Source organism: Brassica napus, chromosome A8 (assembly GCF_020379485.1).
Source record: "Brassica napus cultivar Da-Ae chromosome A8, Da-Ae, whole genome shotgun sequence".
NCBI classification, from domain to species: domain Eukaryota; kingdom Viridiplantae; phylum Streptophyta; class Magnoliopsida; order Brassicales; family Brassicaceae; genus Brassica; species Brassica napus.
This window is the reverse complement of record NC_063441.1, coordinates 9,258,356-9,285,392: the sequence shown is the minus strand read 5'-3', so window position 1 is coordinate 9,285,392 and position 27,037 is coordinate 9,258,356. Positions and strand designations below refer to the sequence as shown.

The window sequence follows — 27,037 nt, the reverse complement described above, 5'->3', positions numbered from 1 at the left end:
ATCAAGATTTTGTTAATTTTAATTAATGCTGAAAATTATGATTAATTAATTTCTGGTGGCATTAATCATAATTAAATTGTTAATTTAGGGGTTAATTTATTTTTATACTTCAGTTTTAATAAGATAGATAGATATATATACATGTATCTTTCAAATTTTAATAAATATTCCTTTAATTTTTCTAGTTAATGAATATTTGGTTAGTTGATATTTTACTATATATTAATTGAGAAGTCACTATAGTGATTTTTGCTTACGTGTCGATCATATGTGAACTCTTACAAAATTGTTATAATTTGATTAGTCAATGATTTTTATTTATTTTAATTAGATATAAAAAAAATGTAAATCTATAACCAATTAATATCACTTGCCAAATTAATATCACTTGCCAAAGAAAAAAAAAATAAGTCTATTAACAGTTAAAATCTATATAATATTATAAATAATTATTTATGGTGACTAATTGTTGAAACTATAGAAAGAGTAATAATGTTTGATCATTTTTATATATTTATAAACTTCATAAAACAGTATACAAAAAGTTTATTATTAGCCATATTTTGGTTAAAGTATTAATATAATAATCCCACTATATAAAAGGGGCTATTTTTAAGCTTCCTAAAGCTATCCACATGGTCAAAATAATCAGGACCAATCAAAGTGCCACGTCACTGGTGAAGTGGGCTTGCAATTAAAAAAATAAGTTGGCTGTCCAGTCCATTTAAACCATTTCGCACTCCAATATGTTAATATGATACGGAAAGAAAAAAGGAAATAAGCTTAAAATGCTTTTGGCTTTTGGAAACGGAAGAGTTAATTTGAAACCTAGAGCTAGAGAAAATAACGATTCTGATTCTTCATCCTCTCCGATTCAATCCATCTTAATGGTAATCATCTTCATTCTCTCTCCATAGTTCTCACTCTTCCGTCTCCTGAAACTTTCGTCGCCGCGAGAGAGATTTTAGATTTGGGATTTCTCTGTATTCTAGGGTTCTAACGATTCGATTTAGGTTTCCTTCGATGCTAACAAACTGAATCTCTCGATTTGAAAGCTGCATCTATATATATATGTCCCTTCGTCGAGCTGTAGAGAAAATCATCAATCTTTGCAAATCCTTATATCTCAAAAGCTTTCACTGAAACGCTTCAAAGACATGGGATAACCAACATGCTGCTCTCCGATTTGAAGACCGGCTGTTGTAAGGAGACTGTTGTGACACGACTTCTACGGTTTTGGGAAGCAAGAACTGTGAAGAAAGGTGGAGGAGCTTATGGGTGTGGACATGGTGGTTTGTATATCTCATCTTTATTCTCTGATGTGCGATACTGGTTCGTAGATTTTAGGGTTTATATGAAGATCTTAGTTGCACATTCATTTGTTTTGATGATGATAGTTATGCGTTAGTTCTGATTTCAAAGAGACTGATTGTGATTTTTTTGGGTTTATAGCATGATCTCATTGAATGTGAATGATATTTGAATGTGTGAATAAACTCTGTTTTCAATTCGTTTTGTTGTGACAGATGCAATTCACCTGAGAACATACTCATTTGCACGCACCGTAACAAGGTGAAGCAGAACTTGCTATTAGAGGTACCTACACCCAACGCCAGGGTAAAAAAGCCTCATGGGGCCAACGGGCTTGAAAGCATCAGACTCAGGTAAAACAAACACTATACAAAACTAAAATAAATCATCTATAATCACCGGAAATAATTGTTACGCATAACAATCAAACAAACATGACAAAACTAAAATAGATCATCTATAATCACCCGAAAGAATTGTTACACATAACAATCAAACAAACATGACAAAACTATAAAATACAATACATTAAATCATCGTACCAACTTTACATAAAGAAAAACCCATGAAACCCAAATCAATAGGAAAAATAGTTAACAACAATATAAAAAATAGTAGTTATTCATACTTTATATTTTCTTCAATGAAAATTTGAAATGGAAATCAAATAGGAATATAAATTATTACAATTACCAAAAATTTTAATATAATAATTTTGTGTTCTCTAACAAAAAAACAATGTTAGTGGTTTTTTGTAACTTATGTTAGTGGTCTTTCCAATTCAAACCAACAAATTTAATAAAATTTACAATTTGATTTAGAATAAAAATAAATCATATTTATTATTCCTAATATAAAGTAAATTTCAAATGTTTTATAAAATTAAAAAATATTTTAATATAAAATAGTTTTAATGTAAACTCACCCGCCCGTAGGGCGGGCCAATCCCTAGTAATAATAATCAAGGTTATCTTGAAAGAGTATTCAAATGGTAAAGGTGTTTTTTTTTTTTTTAAGTTTTTATGCTCACATTGTAATCTGAAGAGTTACAAACTAATGATATGTTCTTTGTTGAATTTCGTTGGCTGAATATATGACAATTATATGGTTTAGGTTTACCATACAAAGGTTATAAGTTTATAATGGAGCAGCGTACGTTAAGAAAATGCCATTGTACGTCCTCGTGTTTGCGGCTTGAATCGTGGCTTTTTGTAAAATCAACATTCTTCTAACTTCTCATTATCTCTCCAGTAGATCATGCAATTGTCGATGCAAACGTCTATCATCTCTCAAGGCAACCCAAGACTATAAACTAGTTTCTGAATCTCATAATAAGAATCAGCAGACACAGTGTCTTCCGGCAAATACTCTTTAAACAAGTCTGTCCATTCATTCATGAAACTTTCAGGTATATTGTGATTAATTTTAATATTCATCATTCTAGCAGCCAACGATAATTTAAAGAGACCTTCTCTACAACCACTGTAAAGTGGCTGATTCGCAGCATCTAACATTTCATAAAACTTTTTTGCATCTATGTTAGGTTCTTCATCTTCATCATGCGCTACGTATGCATCAGCTACCATAGCATGAACTCTATCATAATCTACCATCTGCTCCTTCTGATGAACTATGTTCATTATGCAAATGATGATCAATCGGTTCTTCCTAAAAATTGCTATTACTTAATTCTCATAATTATAACATTTTCCATGTTGAAACCAGATATAATAATTTGGCGTGAAACCTTTAATTATTAAATGCTTCCAGACATTTTCACGATTTGCCAATTTCGAATTATTGCATTTCCGACAAGGACAGAACATCTTATCGCTTTCTTGGGCGAGCGGTGTGGAATCTGCTTGATGCATAAATGTCTCCAGCCCTTCGAGGTATTCTTTCGTCACTCTCTTGTTAGCATCTCTGTGCATATACATCCACCTTCGCATCTCGAAAATATTTCCGGAGCCCGACATTTTTTTTCTTTCACTTTTTTTTTCTTGTTGGTGTAATTAAAATGATGTTCAAACGTCCATATTTATAGGAAATTTTTGAATCTGGTAGTTGAAATTTACGACGAAATTTAGTTAGGTAGCCGAAATAAAAAAACGTGTTACAACTACAAAGTTGGTGGACTCAAAATTTTGTCGTTAAGTAAACGTAAAATATTTCCTCGTAAAATATTTCCCCCTTAGTTCAATAGTTTAACTAAAGGTTCATTAATGCTTTTACAGCAGGAGGTCTGGGGTTCAAACCCCAGAAAACGCAAATTATGCAGATCATGGAGAAAAAATGTTACAAGAGGTCTTCAGCATAGTGCAAGGGCGTATCATGGAACATGGATTTCATAGAGCGGCTCGGAGCGATGCAGTCAGACTTACATTCTCATATGATAGTAGAATTGTCGGCTGTAAAATCGTCTATGTAATATTTCTCATTGTTGTAATAATATAATTAATCAGAGGTTAAAAAAAAAATATCCGAAAAAGCGAATGATCCAAGACCATACTGGGCCATTAAAAGCCCATTATAAAACGTCAGCGCTTATAAGGCCCAATATATTCTGCTTCACCTCATTCTAATGAGCCGCGACGCCGACGACGGAAGGGTAAAAACACACACACACCGTTGATTAAGCCGGTGAACCAATGGAAAGTGAAGCGATTCAGGTCGAGCTTCAAAGCTTAGAGCTCGAGATCAACGATGTTCAAGGTTTACACTTGTCCCTTCTTCGAATTTACGTCTCAGGTTGCTTCTGATTTTGAATTCGAATCATTCTTCTTTTAGGTCAGATAAGTGCTTTGATAGAGCATCAAGACAGGTTGTACGAGAGAAAGTCTGAGCTTAAGACATTGTTAAAAGCAGTTGCAGCTTCAGTAACACCTGTCGCATCTTCTTGTCCTGATGGCTCGAGTGCTGTGGAGAATTGGTCCGAACCATTCGAGTGGGATTCACGCGCTGATGACATCAGGTTTAACATTTTCGGCATATCCAAATACAGAGCTAACCAGAGAGAAGTAAGTTGCTTTTGATTTTGCTTCTGCATTTGCTTTATGTCTTTCAAGAAAGCAACACAATGATGACGTTTCAATCTTGTTTCCTTGGATGACACGACAGATAGTTAACGCTATAATGGCTGGTAGGGATGTTCTGGTGATCATGGCAGCAGGTGGTGGCAAGAGTCTTTGCTATCAGCTTCCTGCTATACTTCGTGGTGGCACAACTCTTGTTGTCAGCCCTTTACTTTCACTCATTCAGGATCAGGTACACAACTATTAACTTCAAACTACTTCTTTATATATTGAGTGATTACAAGTGTTTAGTTTACTTATTGTTAATGATTGGTTCAGGTTATGGGTTTGGCGGCTCTAGGGATTTCAGCTTACATGCTGACTTCTACTTCTGGCAAGGAGAATGAGAAGTTTGTGTACAAGGCACTTGAAAAGGGTGAAGATGACCTCAAGATACTTTATGTGACACCTGAAAAGGTATCAAAGAGTAAAAGATTCATGTCGAAGCTTGAAAAGTGTCACAATGCTGGTCGCCTCTCTCTTATTTCAATTGATGTAAGTCCTAACCTGCTTTTAATTTCTTACTTTGTAACCAATATTTGATTGTTTAATTTCCTACTTTATTTGCAGGAGGCTCATTGTTGTAGTCAGTGGGGTCACGATTTTCGGCCTGATTACAAGAACTTGAGCATTCTTAAAACTCAGTTTCCCAAAGTTCCCATGGTGGCTTTAACCGTACGTTCTTTTTCTTCTTTTCATTTGCTGCATTCTTTCTCAGCCCTCTTTACATTCCTGAGAGAGAGTTTAAATCAGTCAACACTGGGAGCTTGTTCCACCTTACTATGCTTATCAGAATGTAACAATTTTATTCTAAGTTGATCTCTCCCACCTTTCATATATATATATATATTATGTTTTGGAAGGTTGAATATTTCATTTTTTACTATGTCTCTGATGCAGGCAACTGCTACACAGAAGGTCCAAAATGATCTGATAGAGATGCTGCATATTCCTAAATGCGTCAAATTTGTTAGCAGTGTTAACAGGCCAAATCTCTTTTACTCGGTACTCTTTTAGTAATTTTTTTAGTAGACGATTCTCATGCTGTTGATAGTTTGTAGGCTTTAACTTGAGCAATAAATTGTCTTGCAGGTGCGAGAAAAGTCGCTGGTTGGTAAAGCTGTGGTTGATGAGATCGCAGAGTTCATACGAGAATCATATTCTAACAATGAATCTGGAATAGTGTATTGTTTCTCTCGGAAGGAGTGTGAACAGGTTTGCAACTACAATTGACCCATCATCATATGTTCTGACCTCACCATCATTGTTAATATTATGAACCTTGGATTGGGGAGGAAAGCTTTTATATTTCACTTATAATAAATGGTGATAGATTGCAGGAGAACTACGAGAAAGAGGGATATCTGCTGATTATTACCACGCAGAAATGGATGTAAATATGCGAGAAAAAGTTCATATGCGGTAAGGTCGTCCAGCTCTGATGAAGCATGACTCTGGGCTTAATGATTCAGTTAGTGATGTGCAATTTGCAGCGTTGCCTAATTATGGTTGTTCTTTTATGTTCACAGATGGAGTAAGAACAAGTTGCAGGTCATTGTTGGAACAGTATGTATATTCCTCCTCTTATCATTCGATTATTTTTGTGATGTACACCTATCAACTCTTATTATTGCTTGGCAGGTTGCCTTCGGCATGGGAATCAACAAACCTGATGGTTAGTAGTGCTAAGCTTTGATCACCGTCCTTCACATTTTGTAAATCACGGATTTTATTTCCTTTTCCAACTGATACATGGGGGCATTTTTGTAGTCAGGTTTGTTATCCACCACAGTTTAAGCAAATCAATGGAGACTTACTATCAGGTTCTAGTCACTTGTCCACTAAAACTAGATGTGGTTATGAGGTTGCTTCTTATCACCATTACTTTATACTGCAGGAGAGTGGTCGTGCTGGTCGTGATGGCCTCCCATCTGAGTGCGTCCTCTTTTTCCGTTCGGGTGATGTTCCCAGGCAGGTAAGCATCAATTTACTCTAACCTGCTTATTTGTGATAAAAACATTTCTAAAATTGCATTGATGCTTTTGTTTCTTGTACAACAGAGTTCCATGGTCTTCTACGAGTATTCTGGTCTGCAGAATCTCTACGATATAGTACGATACTGTCAGGTACCCAGTTTCACTTCTTACTTCTTGAAGATTGCATTATCGTTATTCATGTAATATCTGGAGAAAACTTGATAACGAGGCCGCTCTGGAGTGACTTGAATTGTTTTCTTTTGGTGGCTTTAAGGGTCGTGATTTTGAAATGTTCTAAAATGTATGATATCTTATGAACTATCGTTTCTGAATTCCCTTGTTGCAGTCGAAAACAAAATGTCGTCGAAGTGCTTTTTTCCGTCATTTTGGAGAGCCGTCACAAGATTGCAACGGTATTCTTGTTTATAGCTGGCCACTATTGATAGAATTGGTACAACGTCCATTGATATGTGATGATCGTTATTCTGCATTATGTTAGGAATGTGCGACAACTGTGCCTTGTCAAGTGAGGTCAAGGAAGTTGATGTATCGGGTATGTATGTCCCACTTACATTCGCATGTAGTTTCTTTGGACATCATTCTTGTTTGAAATAAGCTTGAAACCTTTGTTTTTTTGCTGCCAAAAGTTTTTCTCTAGTAATTTTATAAGCAAGTATCTGCCAATATGTGAATGATATCATGATGAGTTTTTGGGGTCACGACATTTTGCAGACCTAGCTAAGCTCGTGGTTTCTATGGTGCAAGAAATGCAAGCTAAGGATCAAAGAGTGACAATGTTGCAGCTGGGTGACAAACTGAGAACTAAGCATAAGGATCTAAGTTAGTTTCATTTCATTACTTTGAATTGCAAACGATCTTTAATGCCTTAATCTCTCGCTCTATGATTTTTTTTGGTTGTTGTTGATCGGCTAGGTGCTGAGCTAAAGAGAGAAGAGATAGAACATCTCGTGATAAAACTGATTGTTGACTCGGTATTGGTAAGATCGTTGTCCATGTTTTCTGTCAGATTGTATCTGACACATGATAAGCCAGCTCAAGACAGCTGTATCTGAGTTTTGTTCTGTTTTTGTGCAGAAAGAAGAATTCCAGCACACACCATACTCGACAAACGCTTATGTAACAACGGGACCGTTGGCAAACCAATTGTTGCAAGGTAAGGAGTTGTAATGAATTTGCCTTCATCTATAGGCTTCAGGATCTGAATAGAAGTCATAAAAAAACAGTCTTAGAAGAATATATTAATGTTTTGGTCATTACTTGGTCGCTCGGCACTCATAGATAAAACTCTTGAAAGAAAACTTGTCCTACATGTGATCTGGAACAGGAAGAAAGACGATCAAAACGGAAACCTCAAGCAGACAAATAAACAAGAAATCGAAAAGAAGTAGTTCATTTTCTGGATTAGAATCCAAGCTTGACGAGCTAAGGAAAGAGATATCTGCAGCTCATGGAAGCATGCTCCCTCACACTGTCCTCTCAACTCAGCAGATTGGGTTGATAAGTTCCCAAAAACCAGATTCATTACAAGAGGTGAGCTATCTTTTTTTTTTACATAACCCCGATTTTCTTTGGTCTTTGTATATATAATCAAATCCTCTCTGTTAAAGCTGCTTTATTGGTTGAATTTTTGCAGTTGGAGAGCATAATAGGAAAACTGAAAACAGACAAGTACGGTGACAAGATTCTAGAAGTGATGAGACATGATACGGTCTCTGAACAACTTGTTGAAGATGGAACAAAGGAAGATACATGTAAAAGCAGATCAAGTAAAAGAGCTAAGACACAGAAGAATGTTGTTTTGTTAGAGAGCAGCGAAGAAGAAGAAGCTTGATGAATCCGGTTTGGAAAAATTTCAGGTCGTCGGCAAACCGGTAATACACCATTCTTTATGCATTAACTATGTACTACGAATTGGCGTTTAAGGGATGCTTAATCGATATACACTTGCACCTTATTTTCCAAGTGATTATCATACCAATGATTCTTTTTTCCACTTTTTTTTTTGAGTTTTCTTAATCTTGGAGTAGTTTAAATGTCCTGTACTTTTAAACTGATGTTCATATGTTAAACCACTGATTTTAAGACTCGCCTTCCATTTATCATTCAAGCCTTTATACTAGACTAGATCTTCTATCCCTTTCATTGGCTCAATCAGCTTCTCCTTAATTGCGACAAGAATCACCGATCTGCTGATGCAGTTGAAGCAGAACCCTTGTTTCTTTTACTACTAGGCTTCGAACAAAATGTAGACACCTGGTCTTTAACCTCACTCTCTTCCCTTGTGACTGAGCTCATGAACTCCTGAATTCAACTATATAAGCTAAGATGCAAATGATGATGAAAATTGCTCAGAACATTTAACGGCACAGTCAGAGAATACACTTTAGCTTTGTAAGCTTTACATCTTCTCTCTTCATCTTCATTTACAACTCCATGATCCTCCTCCTCACCTGCTACAGTTTCCGAGTCGAGGCCACTCTGTAACGGATTGTAAAGAGTTTACTGGCGGAGATAATCGAGCTATTTATGAAGATAACCTCGACCGGTTTAGTGCGGTTTGGCTTGGCCTATAGCTAATGTATGAATTTAAGTACGTACACTTGTTCTTGAACTTCACAAGAATCGTAATCTGATTTTTTTTTTCTATAAAAAGTAGTTATTTCCCTTTGTGATGTGGAGTTTGTTTCTTACTTGAATATACACATAGGAATGGGATCATCAGAATCTATTAAAGCGGTAGACCAAACTCGCATCACATATACAGTTTTGGGGTTCTCGTTCTTGAATGGGAAACGACCATTTGATGCCCTTCTTTCATTGAGAAAGGCCTTAACGTTGTTGGTTGGGTATATGCTAATGAGATCCCTTTTCAATATTGTGAAAAGATCAGCATTTGCTATAGGTTGACTAAGAAGTTATCTAACACAAAAAAGTGTTAACTTTCAATTACTTCATGTTCCAAACTCAACATCCAATTTGTAGTTTGATGCAAGCATTGTGTTAATCTCATCCACTTTTGGGTGAGATGATGATGATTTATCTCCAACAATGAATTCATGAGGCACCCCATCAATCTCCACAGAGCTGCATCCAGGAAACTTTCTGATTCCCAAATCTTTCATTCTCCTTCTCACATTCGTCACATCTTGCCATCTATTTGCAGATGCGTATACACTTGCGAGCAGAGTATGAGCACTTGAATCACTAACTTCCACTTCCTTCAGCTTCTCAGCTACCCGTTCTGCTACCTCCAAATTCCCATAGTTCCGAGCAGCGCTTAGCAAAGAGCAGTATACAGGAACCAAAGTTTCATTGCTTTCATTTCTCATCCTATCTATCAATTCCTCTGCTTCATCTAAACTACCAGCTCTGCATAGTAGGTCAACCATACAGCTGTAGTGCTCTGTTTTAGGCTGGATCATCGAATAGAAAACTCTACGTCCTTCTGCTACAAATCCACCGTGATTACAAGCTGTTAGAACCGCGACAAAGGTTATATCATCTAATCTAACGCCAACGTTTTCCATCTCGTAGTACAAGTCCATCGCTCTCCTTGACATCCCGTTCATGGCAAGACCGTAGATAAGCGATGTCCAAGAAGCAGTGTCTCTCTCTTTAGTTTCATAGAAAACCTCTAGAGCTGTCTCTATGCACCCACATTTTGCATACATGTCCACAAGAGCAGTACCAACGACTTTGTCCACTCTAACTCCGTTCTCACATATGTACCCATGGATCCACTTCCCTTGCTCTAGAGCTCCCGTCTGCGCACAGCCTTTCAAGAGAGAGACAAGCACGAAGTTATCAGGTCTAACACCTTGGCTTTGCATGCACCTGAACAGCTCTAGTGCTTCGTCAAACCGGTTAAACTGAACATACCCATTCATCATAGCTGTCCACAGAACAACATCTTTCGCAGGACTTCTCTCAAACAACTCTCTACCCTCATCGATCCTACCGTTACTAACATACCCAGAGACCATACTAGTCCAACACTTGACATTTTTCCCTTTCATCGAATCGAAAACAGCTCTGGCCTTATCTAGACACCCGCATTTACAGAACAAATCCACCAACGCATTCCCAATCTTAACACTCGTTTCAAACTCAGTGCCAACAACATATCTGTGAATCCCTTCACCAACTTCCAAATTCTTCAAAGAAGAACAAGCCGAGAGAGTGCTCACGATGGTACTCTCATCAGGCTTCAAGTTACTCTCTTTACTCATCCGCTTAAAAACAGCAACGGCATCATCAAACCTCCCGTGCCCAACGTAGCTAGAAATCAAGCCGTTCCAAGAAACAATATCTCGTTCAGGCATTTCGTCGAACACCTTGTGAGTGATCTCCATCTTCCCCAACGCAGCATACATTCCCATAAGTGAGTTGCACACGTAGGGATCGAGCTTAAGCCCAGATTTCACAGCGTAGCCATGGAGTTTCTCACCTTCTAAAACGTTCCTCAAGCGTCCGATTGATTTGAGCACAATCGGTAAAGTGAAATTGTCCGGATACAACGCGTTTCGTCGCAGTTCAGAGAACAGAGCCAAGACTTTGGTGAAGGTTTTAGTGTCGGCTAAAGATTTGAGCATCTTGTTGTATGCTATGAGTGATGGAGTTTGTACAGGACCCATCGTCACCTCTAGATTATTCAAACTAGGCCTCTAGTTTTTGGTTTTTGTTTTTCAAAAACTACTTTTTTAACCAATCAAAATTTTGAGAAAATGGATTACCTAAAGTTTAGGGAAACTAGTTTTTGAAAAAACTATCCATTTGTACACAAAACCCAAAATCTATCATTTTTCAGTTTTGTAAAAATGTTGTACGATGACTTTTTTATTTTTTTGCTTTATTACAGTTTTATTTAATAGATAGTGACATAACTGAAACTAACTAATATCAAAAAATAAATGAATAATAGTCCAACTTATTAATCAACACTTTAGACATGTAATTTGAAAATTCAGTTATTACTATTTATGTTGCAATATTTAAGTTGCATAAATTCTATTAGTTTGACCATATTTTTTAAATACAACTTAAATTTAATAGTTTGTTTTAAAGTTTAGTTAATTGTATATTTTTCTCAAGATATAAAATTAAATGTATTTTAAAATTTAGCTATTAGTTTTTGTTTAATAATATATTTTTGAAATAAAATATTAATATAAGTTTGTTTATTTTTAGTGATAATAATAACATTTGTATTTTCACGGTTTTCAAAATAAATATTTTTAATAATTTATTTTACTTTTAAAAACAAAAACCAAAATCTAATGTTACCATTCAAGTTTTTAGAAAATCTAATATCTACAGCAAAATCAAAAACCAAAGACTAAAAACCAAAATCTAAAAACTAAAAACCAAAATCTAAAAACCAAAAACTAAAATCCAAAAACTATATAAACAATCATCACCTAAAACGAAAATGATTCGGTTCGGTTGGATTCGATTTTGATTAGATTTTGGTTTGAACTTGTTATAAACTTATTGGGGGTGTTACTGAATACAAAATTTCAGTTCAATTCGGTTACTTGGTTATTTATGTTCGAGAGTTTGGCAAAACAAATTTATTTTGAAAACTAACTTAACCGGCTATTGAACTGAACCGAAAAAAAAAAGCTTTTCGAGCAAAAAACCGAATCTGATTCTGAATCAAAAACCCAAAATTTGGTTCGGTTATTAAACCCAGAGATAATTCAAACCATATCTGGAACTGGTTACATCTAACTTAGATGATCTAAGGCGCGGTAAGAAAAACAAGAAGAGATACGAAGACAAAAACCAAATTAAGAAGGAAGAAGATATCATTATCATTTTGAGAGTAAATATTACAGAAGAAACAGAGAACCCATCAAACAAACGTTAAGATAGGAGAAAACGACTCCAAGAAGAGTAGTAAGACTTGTGATGATACATAAACAAGGAAGAAACAACACACATAATGATCATACGTATGTACTCGTGGAAACATCAAACATATCATACATTATCGAGGGTGAGATCATTGCTGGTTAAGGTTTGCTTCCACAATCTTGCTCGCAGGAGCTTTCTCTTGTTTCTCCACGTACGCCGACGGAAACCATCCGGCTTTCCCCTTGTATTCTCCTTCCGACCACCCTGTCCCAGCCACCTGAAACACAACCAGAATCATTAGACCGACCTTTCTCTGTTTTGCATTGTTTAGGAAAGGGTGTACCTGTCGCACGATGACATAATCATCAACCGCTAGACTCAGTTCTCCTGGCGCTTGAGCATCAAACGGGTGCACAACCTGTCCCAAAAAAAAACAAGAAAACATAACTCTTGTTGTTGACCGAGTTCGGAAGAACTGTTTCGAAAAGAGTATTACCTTTGCAAGAAAGTAGGAATCATTTTGACTGAGAAGTTGCTGATGACTGTGATGATCATCAGATCCATTGGAGGTTTTGGTATCTTCCTGTGGACCAGAAGACTTGATTTCTTTCTGAGGTTTGGATTTGATTTCTACTTCGGGACTAGACTCCATGTCTTCCTTTGGATTGGGTTTGGTTACTTCTTCATGGGGAGTAGTATGCTTGGTTTCTCCTTGGTGGTTTGATTTGATCTCTCCACTGTGACTGGCTTGGGGATGTGAAACAGTATCCTCCAAATGTAAAGGTAGAGGTAGAGACTTTGGTGATGATTCTATAGCTTCTTCCTCAGCAATCATCTGAGAACATGGAAGACATCCAAAATCAGTATGTTCTATTCATTATCTGACGTAGTTTATCATAGAGAGAGAGAGTTACTGACCTCAGAATGTAGCTTATCAAGGATATCAAGAGCATTGCGATGATATGATATCTCAGCTTCAACCTGCAGTTGGTAAATTTCATTTTCATATCCAATCCAGGGACCAACCAACCAGTAAAACAAACAATCATCAAGTGGAGATTTTACCAGGGTACGGAGGCGCTGATAAGTTACGCTCTGCTGCTGATTGTCCACTTCTAACATAGCCTTAGTAGCTTCTTTTCCAAGTGTTTTCATGCTTGATTTGAGGTCAGCCAATCTGGACTCAGAGTTCTTAAGCTTCATGTAAGCCTCTTCAGAAACATCAGATTCCTTCAACTTTGATCTTCTCCTCAGTACATCAGTCGCCTATTCAAGACAATAAATGGTTTTTCAAATTATAAATCGACTCAAAAAAAAAAAAAAAAAAAAGAGACTATTTTACCTGTGCTTCGACTTCTTGTCTCAACCTGTCGTAATGATTCACTAAATGCCTTGCATCCTCCAAAGGCGCACTATATATCATTGTACGAATTGGCTCACAAACCTAACCAAATCAAACCCTGAAGCTTTATTAAAAAGTGATTATAAACTTTTAAATTGAAAAGAAAATGTTCCAAAAGATGTACCTGCTCACTCAGAACTCCAAGTAGAGTTTCCCTGCCATCCTCCACCGACTTGTAAGAGGTCCCAAAGTGATGTGAAACTCTTGAGAGAGGAGTGTTAGCATCGGGATTCTCATCTCCATATTTCTTAAAATCTTCAGCAAACTTCAACCCTATTACGGATACAACATTCCTAAATCTGATCCCAAGAAGTATATAAATGAGACTGGAGTAAGAAACAAGAACTCACCGATCTCTACAACTTTCGTGCCTGTCGCAATGAACCCTTCTAGCCCACGAACAATGTTCCTTTGCAACCGCTGTGAACATAACAAACTAATTAGATTTCTTTAAAAAAATAAAAAATCTCCCTTGAAAAATACTAAAGATTATCATTTTACCTTTGCAGCCTTAGTGGAGCTGTATAGTTCTTGGAGTTTCTGATGACAATGAAGCTCTTCTTCATCAACAACCACAGCATCCGCGTTAACATGCCCTAAATGCTTCAACACAGCCTGAACAATAACCGGAACCTTTATACAAGACAGAAAAACCCTACACAAATCTTGTCTGAAAAGATCAGATAGCTAAAAACAATAAAACTTGATTCTAAAACAAGCAAAAGTCTACCAATTCAATACGTCAGTCAATCCTATTCTGCCCCCTAAGACTATAAAATTAAACATGAGCACTTCCAAGATTCCACCTTTATTGAAACCCACATAATCATTTTTTCCAGATTTGTCTCCTGAATAAATTAAGAACACAAAAAAAAGTAAAAAGGGAAAGAAACCCACTTGCTGTTGCCTAGCAACTTGCTCTCTGAGCTTTGCCGCTTGCTTTCTTATGGCTTCCATGGCTGAAAAGTCGCGCTCTTTGTTTTTTTTTTTAACTCCTTGCTCAAGTCGGTTTCTTCACTAGATCGAGAGAGAAAGCCAAATCAAAAGAGGGGTAGTTGGAGTTTCTGAATTAGAGAGAGAGAGAGAGAGAGAAAGTCGGCAGTTTTGGACATGGATCCTTAACTCCTTTTACAGGTAACAGTCGGCAAAACACCAAAAGGTAACGACAATGGAATATAAATTATAGTGGAGATGAAAGATGAAGCTACTCAACTCTTTCGGTTCTTTTTTTTTTTTTTTTTTTTTTTTTTTTGAAACACCAACTCTTTCGGTTCAACACTTTCTTTTCTTTATGAGTGGTCTTTATTTTCCTACTCATTTACTAATTTTTTTCTCTAAACACAGTCGGCTGATTATTTACCAAAAAAAAAAAACAGAGTCGGTTTAGCATTTCTACTTCTACTTATATATATAAAAAGAAATAAAAGGAATATTAATTTATTAAATCAATATTTTAAGTTCAGTTCAAATATTTCTCTAACTACACTCGGTTTATCATTTCTACTTATAATTTTTTTTAAACAAAAGGATTGACAAAAAAAAAAGGAATTATAATTTATTAGATAAAAAAATAGATTCAATTCAAATATTTCTCGATTAAAATGCCTTTATTTTTTTTATTTGTTATCCTCGGTTGTCTTGTTTTGTTTATTTAGCTCGAGTGTATTTATGAAAGTTTATTATAATTTTAATGACATATATAATTGGACAATAAAAAATAGGGCAATTGTCAATAATAGCACCTTTTGAAGTTTATGTCTTAAAAATAGCATTAGAAGAAGAAAGTCACAAAAATGACATTCATTAAAGGGTAAAATATCTATAATACCCTTGGTTTAAAATTAAATAAATAAACAAAAATAAATAAAAATAAAAATAAAAAAAAATAAATTTTTTTTTTTATAGTTTCAGATTATATGTTTTAAGATTCGAAATTTTTATAATTTTTTTTCAAAATTTTTATTTTTTCAAAAAAAAAATTTTATTTTTTTTCAAATTTTCTTTTTATAATTTAAAAATACTTTTTGAAACTGTTTTTAAAATTTTTATTTTTTATTTTATTATTTATTTTTTATAAAATTTTAAACCCTAATTCCAAAACCCCACCCCTTAACTCTAAACTCTAAGGTTTGGATTAATTAACCCAAAGGGTATAAGTGTATATTACCTCTTTAATGAAACCTATTTTTGTGACTTTGAGCCTTGAGTGCTATTTTGGGAACAAAAACTTGGTTTGGTGCTATTCTAATCTTTTTCTCTAAAAAATAAAGGGAAAATTGTTTTTTTAGAGCAAAAAAACACTAACATTGTCCTATTAGACTAATATCACTTAATAATTGTCTCATTAGATTAATAATTTTCAAAATACCAATAATGTCCTTAAAATTCAATTATAAATTCGAAATTAAAATAGTAAAATAATTATAATATATTTACATATATTATAATAAAAACCTCATTATAATTAAAATAAACAACAACAAAAAAACCCAAATCAGTTTTCCTAAACCTAATCCCCCGACGCCAATCGTTTCACGCCTCTCTCTCTCGACACAGCATCTCTCTCGGGTCTGACCTCGGGTCTTTTCCGGCGCGATGATCTCTTCTTCTCCGGCTCAAATATCTTCTTCTCCGACTATACTCCGCCGTGAAGCTCTTCATCTCCGGTCTAATCTCCTCTTCTCCTCTCTAAATCGAAGGTAGCGTCGACTCTTCTCCTTGGTATTTAGTTTTGTTCTCTTGATTTCTCATCAGTGATAAGCTCTTGCTCGGTTCTTATATGGGTTAACTACCGTTTCATGCTTTGAAAACTAATGTTTGATAATCTCTTTGTTCTTCTTTGCGTATGTGAAAAGTTTAGATTTTTCACAAGTTTGTCTTGTTCTGATGTTGTCATATGGGTTTGCGAATCGAGATACACACTGGTTGCAAGCGACTGGCTCTTCTCAGATTTTTGATTAGGCTTTTGTGACTTGTTCTTTGTGTGTTTATGTGTCTTTGTTTGATTTCATTTATGTTAATTGAATTTGTTTGTCAATTTGTCTCATTAAGTCTTTGTCATAAGAGGAAGGTTAAGAACCACGCTGTGTGGGCTATACTTACTGTTGTCGTCTTCGACTTGAATCTTCTTAAATTTTGAATTTTTATTCTGTTTAGAGCATTCTGGTTAATGGTTTTGAGTGATTAGAGTTCTATTCACATCAAGTCTGCTATTTTGCTTCATCTCTCTCTCAGAGATCTTTGATCATGTCTTTTGGCTTATACTTTATTTAACTTTGTTTTTTGTAGAAGCAACATTGGTAAAAGGATTCAATAGAGGTATAGGTACATTCTAAGCGCTGTTGGCTATGAAATTTTCTTGCATTTATGGTATGCGGAACATAACCTTTTGGTTTTCGGTTGAAAGACATGACTATGCTCAATAGCCTCTTTCTGTTTGATATTAATGGGTGTGTGATTTGCAGGTAGCACCCGAGACAAGACAGGCTTTCCGTCAGAAACTTCAAAGAGTTGGAAACAAAGGAGCCAAAGTCTTTAGGTTGTTTGGAGAAAAAGTGGAGCCAAAGTCTTAGTGATATCACGCTTTCATCATAATTCATAATTTAGTACATGTCAATATGTCATATGCTTGTAACGTTGATTTATGTAAACCATGATTTGTATTTATAAACGAAGGAGACAAAGTCTCGGCTTTTATCTCTTACATTTCACAATTCTTTCTTATTATCTCAGACTTTAGATTTTTTGTGCCTAAAAACAGCAGCAACTATAAACCAAAATAATACGTTGTTTTTGCATCGCCCCCCTTCCTTTTCTTTTCATCGACGGAGAACTTCAACATGAGGCACATATATGCGCATTAGGAAGAAACTTTTAAGAATATGAATCATGGTATTTTTTAACAAAAAAAAAATCATGGTATAAATAATGTGAAATTTTCGTGAAAAATCAATGGAATATAGAAGACGGCATGGAAGAATAAGTTTACATGTTTTTTTTTGTTTTTTTAATTTATTTATTTATTTTTAAATCGATTTTTCAAAATAAGAAACTGAATATTTCCAAATATGTTTTTCCTTATTTTTCAAAACTGATTATTCTTATCCGTAGAATACGATTTCTACAGGTTTTTAGAATTTTAGCAATGTGTAGATTTTGATTTCTACATCTTTTAGATTTACATTAAATTTGTAGAAGTCGGTTTCTACATGTTTTAGATTTATAGTAAATCTGTAGAAATCAATTTCTACATGTTTTAGATCGGTAGGTTAAGCGCGGAATGTGTATTCTAAATATTTTTAGAATACTCTTATTTACGTAGATCACATATTCTAAACATTGTAGATTTAATGAAAAATGTGGATTTCGTTTTCTACTTCGTAGAATGTCAATTCTACTTGTTTTAGAACATAATTTAAAATTATGATTTAAACATTTTTAGAACTAAAAAAAAATATCACTAAGTTCATACAAGTATTTTATCATTAGTTACTATTTTTTCAAATTTTTTGTTTGTAAAACTATTTATTTAATTTATTTTTAAAAATATTAAAAGATATTATAGGCAAAAAGGATACAAATATGAGATTAGTCTAAAAGGACATAGTTTCCATTTTTTTGGTCTAAAAAAACAATGTCTTCATTTTCTTTGGTCTATTTGCCGACGATCCTTTTCAACGTGAGGTAACTATATGATATAACTTTAGAAAATTCAGTCTATTTCACATGATAAGTCTTTTTAACTAAAAATAAGTAATAAATAACCAGTCAATTTCGTCGGTCTGGCTTCACTTGAATGCTTTTTGGACTATAACTGGTGTGGCCATTTATTTTTCGTTTCTAAAATACGAGAAAAATTATAAAGAAATATAGATATTATTCACTCTGATTTTTTTTTTGTCGACAACATTAAAGACTCATATAGACTCTGTAAACCACATCGGCAAATATTGGTCCATTAAAAAGAATTATTCATAAATTATACCATTAATGAAATTCATTAATGACATTTAGACTTTGGTTTTGAACATCCAGATACACCTAAATGGATTATTGGTCAATAGTATTCGTTAAACTGCATTAATTATTCAAATACAAATGAACCATGCACTAGCTTTCATGGAGTGGGTGAAAGTTTGCAAGAGTTTATAAAAACACACTAAAACAAAAGAAAAAGAATCCTGAAACGGCAAGAAGTTTTTTTTTTTTGATAAAATGTTAAAATTTTATATCAATTTTTGAATTTTTTATAGACATTACTGAGATGAACTAGTAGCAGAGAGATGCTGAAATTGAAACTAACATAAGGGACCTAAGAAGCAAACATAATTGTAAGCAAACGGCAAGGAGTTAAGGTTACTTGGTGATTAAAACAGTTATTGATAGTCTTTCCATTTAAAAAAAAATATATTTTAGAAAACAATTATTGCAAAAAGCCATTGTTACAATTACAATAGATTTTTTATTTGAAATAATTGTAAGTTGTAGATTTAAAAAATAAATAAATAAATAAAATTCTATTAGCTTTTTTTTTTTTGTAACACTAAAAATTCTATTAGCTAAAAATATGAAAATAGTTACTTACAAATATAGTCAAAATTTAATGTATTTTTAATATATGTGGAAAATTTAAAACGGATAATTGTAGACGGAGTATATATTAGCTTTAATTTTCATTAAGATTTTGCTAAGTTTATTGAGATGTTTAGTGGAGGACATTGGGTTGACTAATGGGTAAGAAACAAACAGATGTGTGTTCTGAGTTTATTGCTTTTGTTTCTTTTACTTGATAATATATAAAAATAAATGATGTCTAACGAATTAGCTTTAGCTTTGGGAGTTTGATTTTGATTGCTATCATTTTGATCTTTATTGATCTTCACCTATCAGATAAGCTATTTAACCAAGATTAACTGTTACATGTGGAGTCTGATTTCAAAATTCTATTCTTAAAAAAAGATGTAGTGAAAATCTTCGCTATGAAGTATTCGATTTTTTTTTCCGGATAGTTTCAATTAGCCTTGTTCGAAGAACGGTTCTTACAAGGTTAAATTGCAAACCGTGACATTTTCGTAAAATCCTTAAAGAGCTGAGAAGGTTGGTTTGCTAAGAAATTGAAATCCATAATATAGAATATCAAAACAGTTCAACAATATAAACCGTGACATATATATATATATATATATATATATATATATATATGAAGATTTTTGGGGTTTCAAAACATTTACAACCAAAGAGAATAGAAGATTAAAATAATGGATAAACTTAAAGCATTTTCTATGGAAGATTCTTACTTGAGTTTTTGTTGTTTCCAATCTCCTCCTCATGTAGTCGGGTTTCACATGTGAAATGTCTTTTTCAAATGATGTTGAGACATGGAAACTATTGGAGATGAACTTCACTCCACTCCAATCTCGATTCAAAGATCTGATCCAATCGTTTGAGAGCCAGTTAAAAAGACAACAAAACATAAAAGAACAAAAACCCATCAAAATCCAAAAGAAAATCAACACTGCTTTGATCAAAAGTCAACATTGACTTTGGTTACTATTATTTTTATCTTCATAGATCTTAAGTCTTAACCTATCGTGTGAGCTGTTTAGTCGAAATTAACAGTCACATTTGGAGTGTGATTTCAAAGTTGTGTTGCTCAAGAAGCCGTAGTGAATTTTTTTTTGCCATGAGGCATTTGATTTTTCTTACAGACCGTTTCATTTGGCCTTACGTCAAGAACAACTCTTATAAAATTAAACTTCAAACAATGACGTTTTTGTAAATTCTTAAAGAACTAAGACGGATCGGTTTACAACAAATATCGAACTTGTCTAACGCTTGTAACATTTCGGCTAAGAGATTGGAGTCGAGAGAATCTCAAAACAGTTTCAGCTATATAAATGTTCTAGAGAAGTTTTATTTGGAGCTTTTGGGGTTTCAAAACATTTACTTAGGTACCGAACTCTATTCGAATATCGAACTCGTCACGCACTTGTAACTTTTTTTTGACCTCGATTAACTTTTAATATAAACTGAGATTTCTGACCTCCATACCCGTTTGGTACTTGATAAGCCACATTTGTTTAAGAATGAGCTTGGCCTTAAATCGAAACCCGTAGCTAAATGGGTTCGGCCTCGGAATGCTGACATGGCATCCACGTGGCAATTGTTGAGAGATGACAGTGGGCGCAACCCGCTTAAGCAAAGTTTGGGGTCTTCTTTGCAAAAACAAACCTTCAATTCGATTTTCCCAGCTGTCACTCCTTTTTTTTCTTTCTTTTCAAACGACCTTTTTCGTTTTGAATTAGTTCTTCTTCTCCGTTCTAAATCTTCCTTCTCTTGCCAGTTCTTCACGTGATTCGTCAAAGATAATCGATCGCTATTAATTCGGTACGATCTTATTACAGAATATCTCGAAATCAGTCAGAGACTTTCTTGTTGATCCTGACTAGTGATTTTAGGGTTTTTTTTCTTCTGATGAGATGGAAGATACAGAGCGCACCCCTGCGGTTAATACAACCTCTCCGGATTTGCTGAAGAACACTCCTTCCAACATCGCCAGGTTAGAAGACGTAATCGAGCAATGCCGTGGCAGGCAGAAGTATCTCGCTCAGACCACAAGTCCTTCAGATGGGAGTGATGTTCGCTGGTACTTCTGTAAGGTTCCTTTGGCTGAACACGGTCAGTCTTTTCTTTGCCTTCCATTGTTTATGTGTGCATAAAAGTTTTTATCTTATTTATTTATTTATTTATTTATTCTGCAGAGTTAGCTGCGTCAGTACCTGGCACTGATGTAGTAGGAAAGAGTGAGTACTTCCGTTTTGGGATGAGGGATTCTCTTGCCATTGAGGCTTCTTTCCTCCAGGTTCTTCTTCTTCTTCTCTACATGTTGTTCTTTGCTTCAAGTTTTGGAATGAAACTGTGATATGTAACCATTTTTGTTTAAAATTTGTGCTTTAGAGAGAAGATGAGTTGTTGTCTCTCTGGTGGAAAGAGTACGCAGAATGTAGCCAAGGCCCTATACCACAACTTAATCCTAAAAATAAATCAAATAAGCAGCCAACTGAAACTCTTTCAGAAGCTTCTTCTGTGTCCTCTACTCTATATGCAGTTGAAGAGGAGAGAGTTGGTGTACCTGTTAAGGGTGGCCTATATGAGGTAAAACCGTAGAGGTTTAAAGAGAATTTTCATATAATTTTAATATTGTTGACCCGTTAGTGTCCTTGTATCAAATCAATGTTTCTGACCAAGGAATTGGAATGCTTCAGGTGGACTTGGTGAGGAGGCATTGCTTTCCCGTGTACTGGAATGGTGATAACCGGCGCGTGCTTAGAGGCCACTGGTTTGCTCTTAAAGGTGGCCTCGACTGGCTTCCAATTCCAGAAACTGTTGCTGAACAGTTGGAGGTTTCTTATCGTAACAAGGTTAGCTATCTTTCTGTGCAATACATTTTGAGATTTCCTGAAAGTTGTTGATATAAATTGTAGATGATAACAATTGACCAATTTAGGTTGGTGTTTTGTTAGGTTTGGCATAGAAGAAGGTTCCAACCCTCTGGGCTATTTGCAGCTCGTGTCGATTTGCAGGGTTCCAGTCTGGTATGTATTTGAGTTCATGGTATGAAAATTGTAATTTTCTCTTCAGTTGAATGATTGCAGAGATGATATGATCCCAAGTTGTTAATGTAGGGACTTCATGCTCTCTTTACCGGGGAGGATAATACATGGGAAGCTTGGCTTAATGTTGATCCCTCTGGGTTCTCTGGCATTGTTGGCTATACTGGCAATGGAATTAAGTTGAGACGCGGTTATGCCGGCTCCTACTCTCCTAAACCTACACAGGTTCTTACAAATATTCTGCAACTTAGGCTCACATTTCTTTTCTAAGGTCTCATTAGAAATTGTGAAAGTTCACTGAGTAAGCTTTATTTTGTGTGTTGCTGATTAAGAGCTCCTGTAATTGAAATCATATTTATTTTGCTTCTGTTCAGGAAGAACTACGCCAACAAAAGGAGGAAGAAATGGATGACTATTGTTCACAAGTATGTCTTAGTATACTCGTTTCCATTGAATTGCATATAGAGAATTTGATCTCTGTTGTCAAATTATTTTCAGAATATCTCAAAATTTTCATGATGTGTGCTATTATGTCCAGGTCCCTGTTCGACATCTTGTATTCATGGTTCATGGTATTGGCCAAAAAGGTGAAAAGTCTAACCTCGTTGACGACGTTGGAAACTTCCGTCAAATAACAGCAGGTTTAGGAGAACGTCATCTAACCTCTCATCAGCTCGGCACTCAAAGAGTCCTTTTCATCCCATGCCAGGTATCTCTCTATCTATAAATCATTTTTTTTTTCTGGTTTATCTTTGTATAGTATTGATTTTACTCCATATATATAATTTCGTTCTATATTGGTTTTGTAGTGGAGGAAGGGTTTAAAGCTAAGTGGTGAAGCTGCTGTTGATAAATGTACTTTAGACGGTGTACGGCGTTTGCGAGAGATGCTGAGCGCAACTGTTCATGATGTGCTATACTACATGAGCCCCATTTACTGTCAGGCTATTATTGATTCGGTATTGCAATTTCCCAACTTTGATACTCTTTTTGTTTTAGTTTGTGATTTAGTATTAGAATTTTTGAACAACCTAATAACTTATTAGACATTGTTACTATCATCTTCTGCATCATTATAATCTGTGCTTGTTTACATCTTTCAGGTCTCAAACCAGCTCAACAAACTGTATCTGAAATTTATAAAGAGAAACCCGGATTATGATGGAAAGGTGCCTATCTGGTTATAAGTCTATTGCATTTCATCAATCTGTGACTAGTGTAAGCTTCCATTAAATTAAAAAAAACTCGTGTTCTGTTCATGGACATTATTATACAGATTTCCATATATGGACATTCTCTGGGGAGTGTTCTCTCCTATGACATCTTATGTCATCAGCACAATTTGTCATCCCCATTTCCAATGGATGCAGTATACAAGAAATTCTTTCCAGATGAAGAATCTCCTCCAGTTCAAGCTAGCGCTGATGAACCTTGTAGTTCGCATCAATCATCAAAAATTGAGCCAGAGATATCTAACCAGTTGAATAACACCGAGGAAATCACAGGTGAAGATAATGACATGATGGATAAAAAAACAACGTTGTTGGAGCATCAAGATGTCATTCAAGAAGGTCCTTCGTTGGTCTCTGATTCTGTAGTGGACATCGTGGGTTTGGGAAAAAGAGAGAGCCAGGAAGATGATCATCATGATGATTCTAGTAGTGCTATTTCCTCACAGGATGGACCAGATGGAGCTGACTGTAGAACGCCTGATTCTTCATCCTGTTCTCCAGAACAATCATGGGAGAAAAAATGTGAAAATTCCAATAACGACGAGATGATCAAGTTATTACGGGAAGAGGTAAACATCGACACATCCAACTTTTTAGTTCAGATTACCTAGTTTATATTCTTGCAAGCTTTCAACATTCGTGTTCACAGCATCTCATACTTCCTTAGGTTTGTGTTTTTCTGTTGAAGTTGTTGATCAGTTTGTTTGCGTATCGGTGGAATGATTTTATTCGCAGGTTAAATCATTGAGGTCAAAAGTAGCGCAACTGCAATCAGAAAATGCCAGAATAACCGATGGTATTATTTCTGAACCTCGATTTTCTTTTATCTTACCAATATTTCAAGTCCTGTTTGGTACGATATGAAATGGTGTTATCAACAGAAAAAACCAAGACATCTTTGATACCTGAACAGCACATCAACGAGAAGGCGCCAACTAAAGATGCCACTGCACCTTCTAGCTTTACTCCTTATATCAAATACCGAAAGCTCGAGTTCAAGGTCTGCGATCGTATAATTAATATTTTTTGTATCTCATTCGAACCACAATGCAAAAAGTTTCGGCCTAACTTTTAACTGTATATCCTGCTCAGGTTGACACTTTCTTTGCAGTTGGGTCTCCTCTTGGAGTCTTCCTTGCCCTTAGAAATATACGTCTTGGGATAGGTAATACTTGTTGAGTAGAGTTTTCTTGTACTTTTTTTGCTCTGCTATCGAATTATAAAGTCTCCTTTTTTAAAATGTAAAAGCTGTTTAACATGTCTTAGGTAAGGGAAAAGATTACTGGGAAGAGGGAAATGTTATTGAAGAGATGCCAGCTTGTCGTCGAATGTTCAACATTTTTCACCCCTATGATCCTGTTGCGTATAGGTTTGTCTTCATAGGAATAAAAAAGTATTCTAGCTAGTTTATGGTCTCTCCCTATATTACGCTATTGTGTTTCATGCGTGCAGAGTGGAGCCACTTGTGTGCAAAGAGTACCTTCCCAAACGACCTGTTCTTGTTCCTTACCACAGAGGTGGCAAGCGGTTGCATATTGGATTACAGGTAATTAAAATCTTATGGTTTAGTGTTCCTGTTTCCTGCTTCTTCTAATTTTGTTTGCTGCAATGTTCTATAGGATTTCAAAGAGGATTTTGCGGAGCGTTCACAGAGATTAATGAATCATTTTGCTTCAGTAAGGGTGTGTGTTCCCAGACTTCTACTTAGTTTTTTTTTATCTTTTGCGATTCAACATACACAAGCCTCATCTTTAATTGTCATGCAGACAAGAGTTCTCACTATTTGCCAATCCAAAAGCTCGGATGAACTAGAAGGTAAAAGTTAGATTTGCTCTTTTTTTCACTCCCATATGATGGCTCCAAATGGCATCTCCACAGTTGATGAATCCATCCATCTACTTTCTAATGTTCCTTGAACAGAGACTGAAGAAACCGATGACGAAAAGGATGGAAGGTCCTATGGTTCCTTAATGATGGAAAGGTTGACTGGAACTCGAGATGGTCGAATAGATCACATGCTACAGGTAGAAGAAATCATGATGCATCATCACCTAATTAGTAGCCTTTTAATATTCTATTGGATTTGGCTTAAGCATGCTAGTTTCATATAATAATTGACTTGACTCTTTGGGTGATACAGGAAAAAACTTTTAAGCATCCGTATCTACAAGCCATAGGAGCTCATACGTAAGTGAAGTTCTTCATTGATAACCCGTTACATCCACGTTTAGAAGGAAGAACTCAAACGACTGTAATATATATTGTGCAGAAACTATTGGAGAGATAATGATACTGCTCTGTTCATAATCAAACACTTATATCGCGAGTTACCAGACGAACCAAACTCGCCCATGGAATCCAGAGAAGGAGATGATAGTCCAAAAGACTCGAGTAGACCTCATAGCTGGATAGACAGAGGAGAGACTGATGATGCTGATGAAGAGCTTCCGTTAACATTCTCCAATAAAGAAATCGCAAGAAGCTTCTCTGCAGAAGCCAAGAAATATCTGAAGAAGCCTTAAACACTTTGACCATAGGTTTAAATATCTAAAGTCCAGTAAAATAGCTCCCTGATTTTGTTTTTTTTTTGTTTACTGTGCATAAGTAACATGTGGTGCAGGAAATGTGAAAAAAAAAATATATATACTCAAGACTATTGGTTTGTCTCATTGTAACTATAATTTTACAGATAATAAAGATTGCTTCTTCCTTTGGGCATATTGTTTTGCTGTTAGCTGTGTTCATTCTTTTCAGGTCTGGAGTTGGAAGATGTTTAGGAGACAGACATTGGCTTAAAATCGAGTTAGACTCTAAAGCTGCTCTGAGTTCAGGTCTCACAACAGCAGAGGCGACCACGAGTCTACATTACAAGGTTCAGGTTCCAACTCCTATTTTCTCAACCGTTGAACATACAGTTCCAAGCAAGGGAGTATCGAATCCAAAATCCAGTTCAGTCGTCCTGAAAACAAGACCAAAGCGGGTCCTTGTCCAAGAACCACCCGAGCTAACATCAGTCGAAGTCGGTAACTCTCGGTACAATCTATCAAATATGAGAATGAGTATTGATTGTCAGTTCAGTAATCGATTTTGTGCACTATGTTTGCTATCCCTGACGTTGCCTATGTAGCTCGAGGTAATGGTCTCTACCGTCAACAAGCCAGCCTATATTGCTGGTTTTATGAACGCTGTCTATAGAATCAACCATTTTTCATCCACACATTAAGCGGAGAAAGCTTCCTTCTTTGTGCTGCTCTCTCCGTTTACAGTAGCTAGAGCTTGCAATGCGGTTATGCTTGAAGCATCGATGTGATAGAGACGCTTGATGAGCGCTTTGGGCATCGCTATGTTCTTAACGCGCCTGCAGGAGATTCCATTGAATGTGAATGTTACAGAGAGGCCTCCACACGTGAACCAGCTTTGCTTGTAGAAACGCGTCGAAATTGTAAAAATCCAGACTTTTGAAATAGGTATTGGCTCTGCCGGGAGATGTTTTAAGGGATTTTGACGATTGAATCAAAGGTTAATAATCGTAAGGGAGATTGCTTGGGGTTGAAGT

General features: G+C 35.4%; 4 protein-coding genes, 1 long non-coding RNA gene and 1 pseudogene across 6 annotated transcripts; 3 read left to right on the top strand and 3 right to left on the bottom strand.

Annotated features, from left to right (window-relative positions):
* Nucleotides 1-3,864: 3,864 nt before the first annotated feature.
* LOC106397225 (ATP-dependent DNA helicase Q-like 2) lies at nt 3,865-8,481 on the top strand. The gene is made up of 20 exons (XM_013837808.3): nt 3,865-4,023; nt 4,099-4,328; nt 4,429-4,575; nt 4,662-4,877; nt 4,953-5,057; nt 5,283-5,387; nt 5,475-5,597; nt 5,716-5,804; nt 5,912-5,948; nt 6,024-6,057; nt 6,153-6,205; nt 6,280-6,357; nt 6,443-6,508; nt 6,705-6,771; nt 6,858-6,911; nt 7,091-7,198; nt 7,292-7,356; nt 7,454-7,532; nt 7,704-7,909; nt 8,013-8,481. The coding sequence occupies exons 1-20, from the start codon at nt 3,960-3,962 to the stop codon at nt 8,208-8,210; spliced, it is 2,124 nt and encodes a 707-aa protein (XP_013693262.2). The 5' UTR covers nt 3,865-3,959; the 3' UTR covers nt 8,211-8,481.
* Nucleotides 8,482-9,294: 813 nt separating this feature from the next.
* Nucleotides 9,295-11,134, bottom strand: LOC106397805 (pentatricopeptide repeat-containing protein At1g31430-like). Its single transcript, XM_013838432.3, has one exon. It carries the CDS (start codon nt 11,011-11,013, stop codon nt 9,331-9,333), a length of 1,683 nt encoding a protein of 560 aa, XP_013693886.2. The 5' UTR covers nt 11,014-11,134; the 3' UTR covers nt 9,295-9,330.
* Nucleotides 11,135-12,168: 1,034 nt separating this feature from the next.
* Nucleotides 12,169-14,864, bottom strand: LOC106401466 (SH3 domain-containing protein 1-like). The gene is made up of 10 exons (XM_013841989.3): nt 14,535-14,864; nt 14,139-14,252; nt 13,988-14,057; nt 13,762-13,910; nt 13,578-13,679; nt 13,301-13,501; nt 13,154-13,216; nt 12,732-13,070; nt 12,579-12,653; nt 12,169-12,512 (listed from the first exon to the last, which is right to left on the bottom strand). The coding sequence occupies exons 1-10, from the start codon at nt 14,592-14,594 to the stop codon at nt 12,384-12,386; spliced, it is 1,302 nt and encodes a 433-aa protein (XP_013697443.1). The 5' UTR covers nt 14,595-14,864; the 3' UTR covers nt 12,169-12,383.
* A 1,228-nt stretch (nt 14,865-16,092) lies between these two features.
* LOC106370331 lies at nt 16,093-17,340 on the top strand. The gene is made up of 3 exons (XR_001274272.3): nt 16,093-16,336; nt 16,926-17,006; nt 17,102-17,340. It is a non-coding gene; the product is annotated as an uncharacterized LOC106370331 (long non-coding RNA).
* A 3,492-nt stretch (nt 17,341-20,832) lies between these two features.
* Nucleotides 20,833-26,199, top strand: LOC106401250 (phospholipase SGR2). Of its 2 annotated transcripts, XM_048738599.1 has the most exons (22): nt 20,833-21,023; nt 21,095-21,314; nt 21,398-21,498; nt 21,594-21,791; nt 21,902-22,057; nt 22,160-22,231; nt 22,322-22,474; nt 22,624-22,674; nt 22,788-22,958; nt 23,059-23,208; nt 23,353-23,418; nt 23,526-24,050; nt 24,217-24,277; nt 24,363-24,481; nt 24,574-24,646; nt 24,748-24,850; nt 24,934-25,027; nt 25,101-25,163; nt 25,248-25,296; nt 25,402-25,505; nt 25,622-25,668; nt 25,751-26,199. In XM_048738599.1, exons 2-22 carry the CDS (start codon nt 21,116-21,118, stop codon nt 26,001-26,003), a joined length of 2,808 nt encoding a protein of 935 aa, XP_048594556.1. In that variant the 5' UTR covers nt 20,833-21,023; nt 21,095-21,115; the 3' UTR covers nt 26,004-26,199. The 2 variants fall into 2 exon arrangements, with proteins under 2 accessions (XP_048594556.1, XP_048594555.1); XM_048738598.1 differs by having other exon boundaries at nt 20,855-21,314.
* On the bottom strand, nt 26,029-26,985 carry LOC125576917 (annotated as a pseudogene).
* Between the last annotated feature and the right edge of the window lie 52 nt (nt 26,986-27,037).

Excerpts from the sequence above, each read along its gene's own strand:
- LOC106401466 (XM_013841989.3), bottom strand. The coding sequence starts at position 14,594 with ATGGAAGCCATAAGAAAGCAAGCGGCAAAGCTCAGAGAGCAAGTTGCT. Across the intron at positions 13,680-13,761 it reads TTGGAGTTCTGAGTGAGCAG|GTTTGTGAGCCAATTCGTAC; the intron begins GTACATCTTTTG and ends TGATTTGGTTAG. Across the intron at positions 13,217-13,300 it reads ATCAGCGCCTCCGTACCCTG|GTTGAAGCTGAGATATCATA; the intron begins GTAAAATCTCCA and ends TACCAACTGCAG.
- LOC106397225 (XM_013837808.3), top strand. The coding sequence starts at position 3,960 with ATGGAAAGTGAAGCGATTCAGGTCGAGCTTCAAAGCTTAGAGCTCGAG. Across the intron at positions 4,024-4,098 it reads CGAGATCAACGATGTTCAAG|GTCAGATAAGTGCTTTGATA; the intron begins GTTTACACTTGT and ends TTCTTCTTTTAG. Across the intron at positions 5,058-5,282 it reads TTCCCATGGTGGCTTTAACC|GCAACTGCTACACAGAAGGT; the intron begins GTACGTTCTTTT and ends TCTCTGATGCAG.
- LOC106397805 (XM_013838432.3), bottom strand. The coding sequence starts at position 11,013 with ATGGGTCCTGTACAAACTCCATCACTCATAGCATACAACAAGATGCTC.
- LOC106401250 (XM_048738599.1), top strand. The coding sequence starts at position 21,116 with ATGGAAGATACAGAGCGCACCCCTGCGGTTAATACAACCTCTCCGGAT. Across the intron at positions 22,475-22,623 it reads ACTCTCCTAAACCTACACAG|GAAGAACTACGCCAACAAAA; the intron begins GTTCTTACAAAT and ends GCTTCTGTTCAG. Across the intron at positions 24,851-24,933 it reads TATGATCCTGTTGCGTATAG|AGTGGAGCCACTTGTGTGCA; the intron begins GTTTGTCTTCAT and ends TCATGCGTGCAG.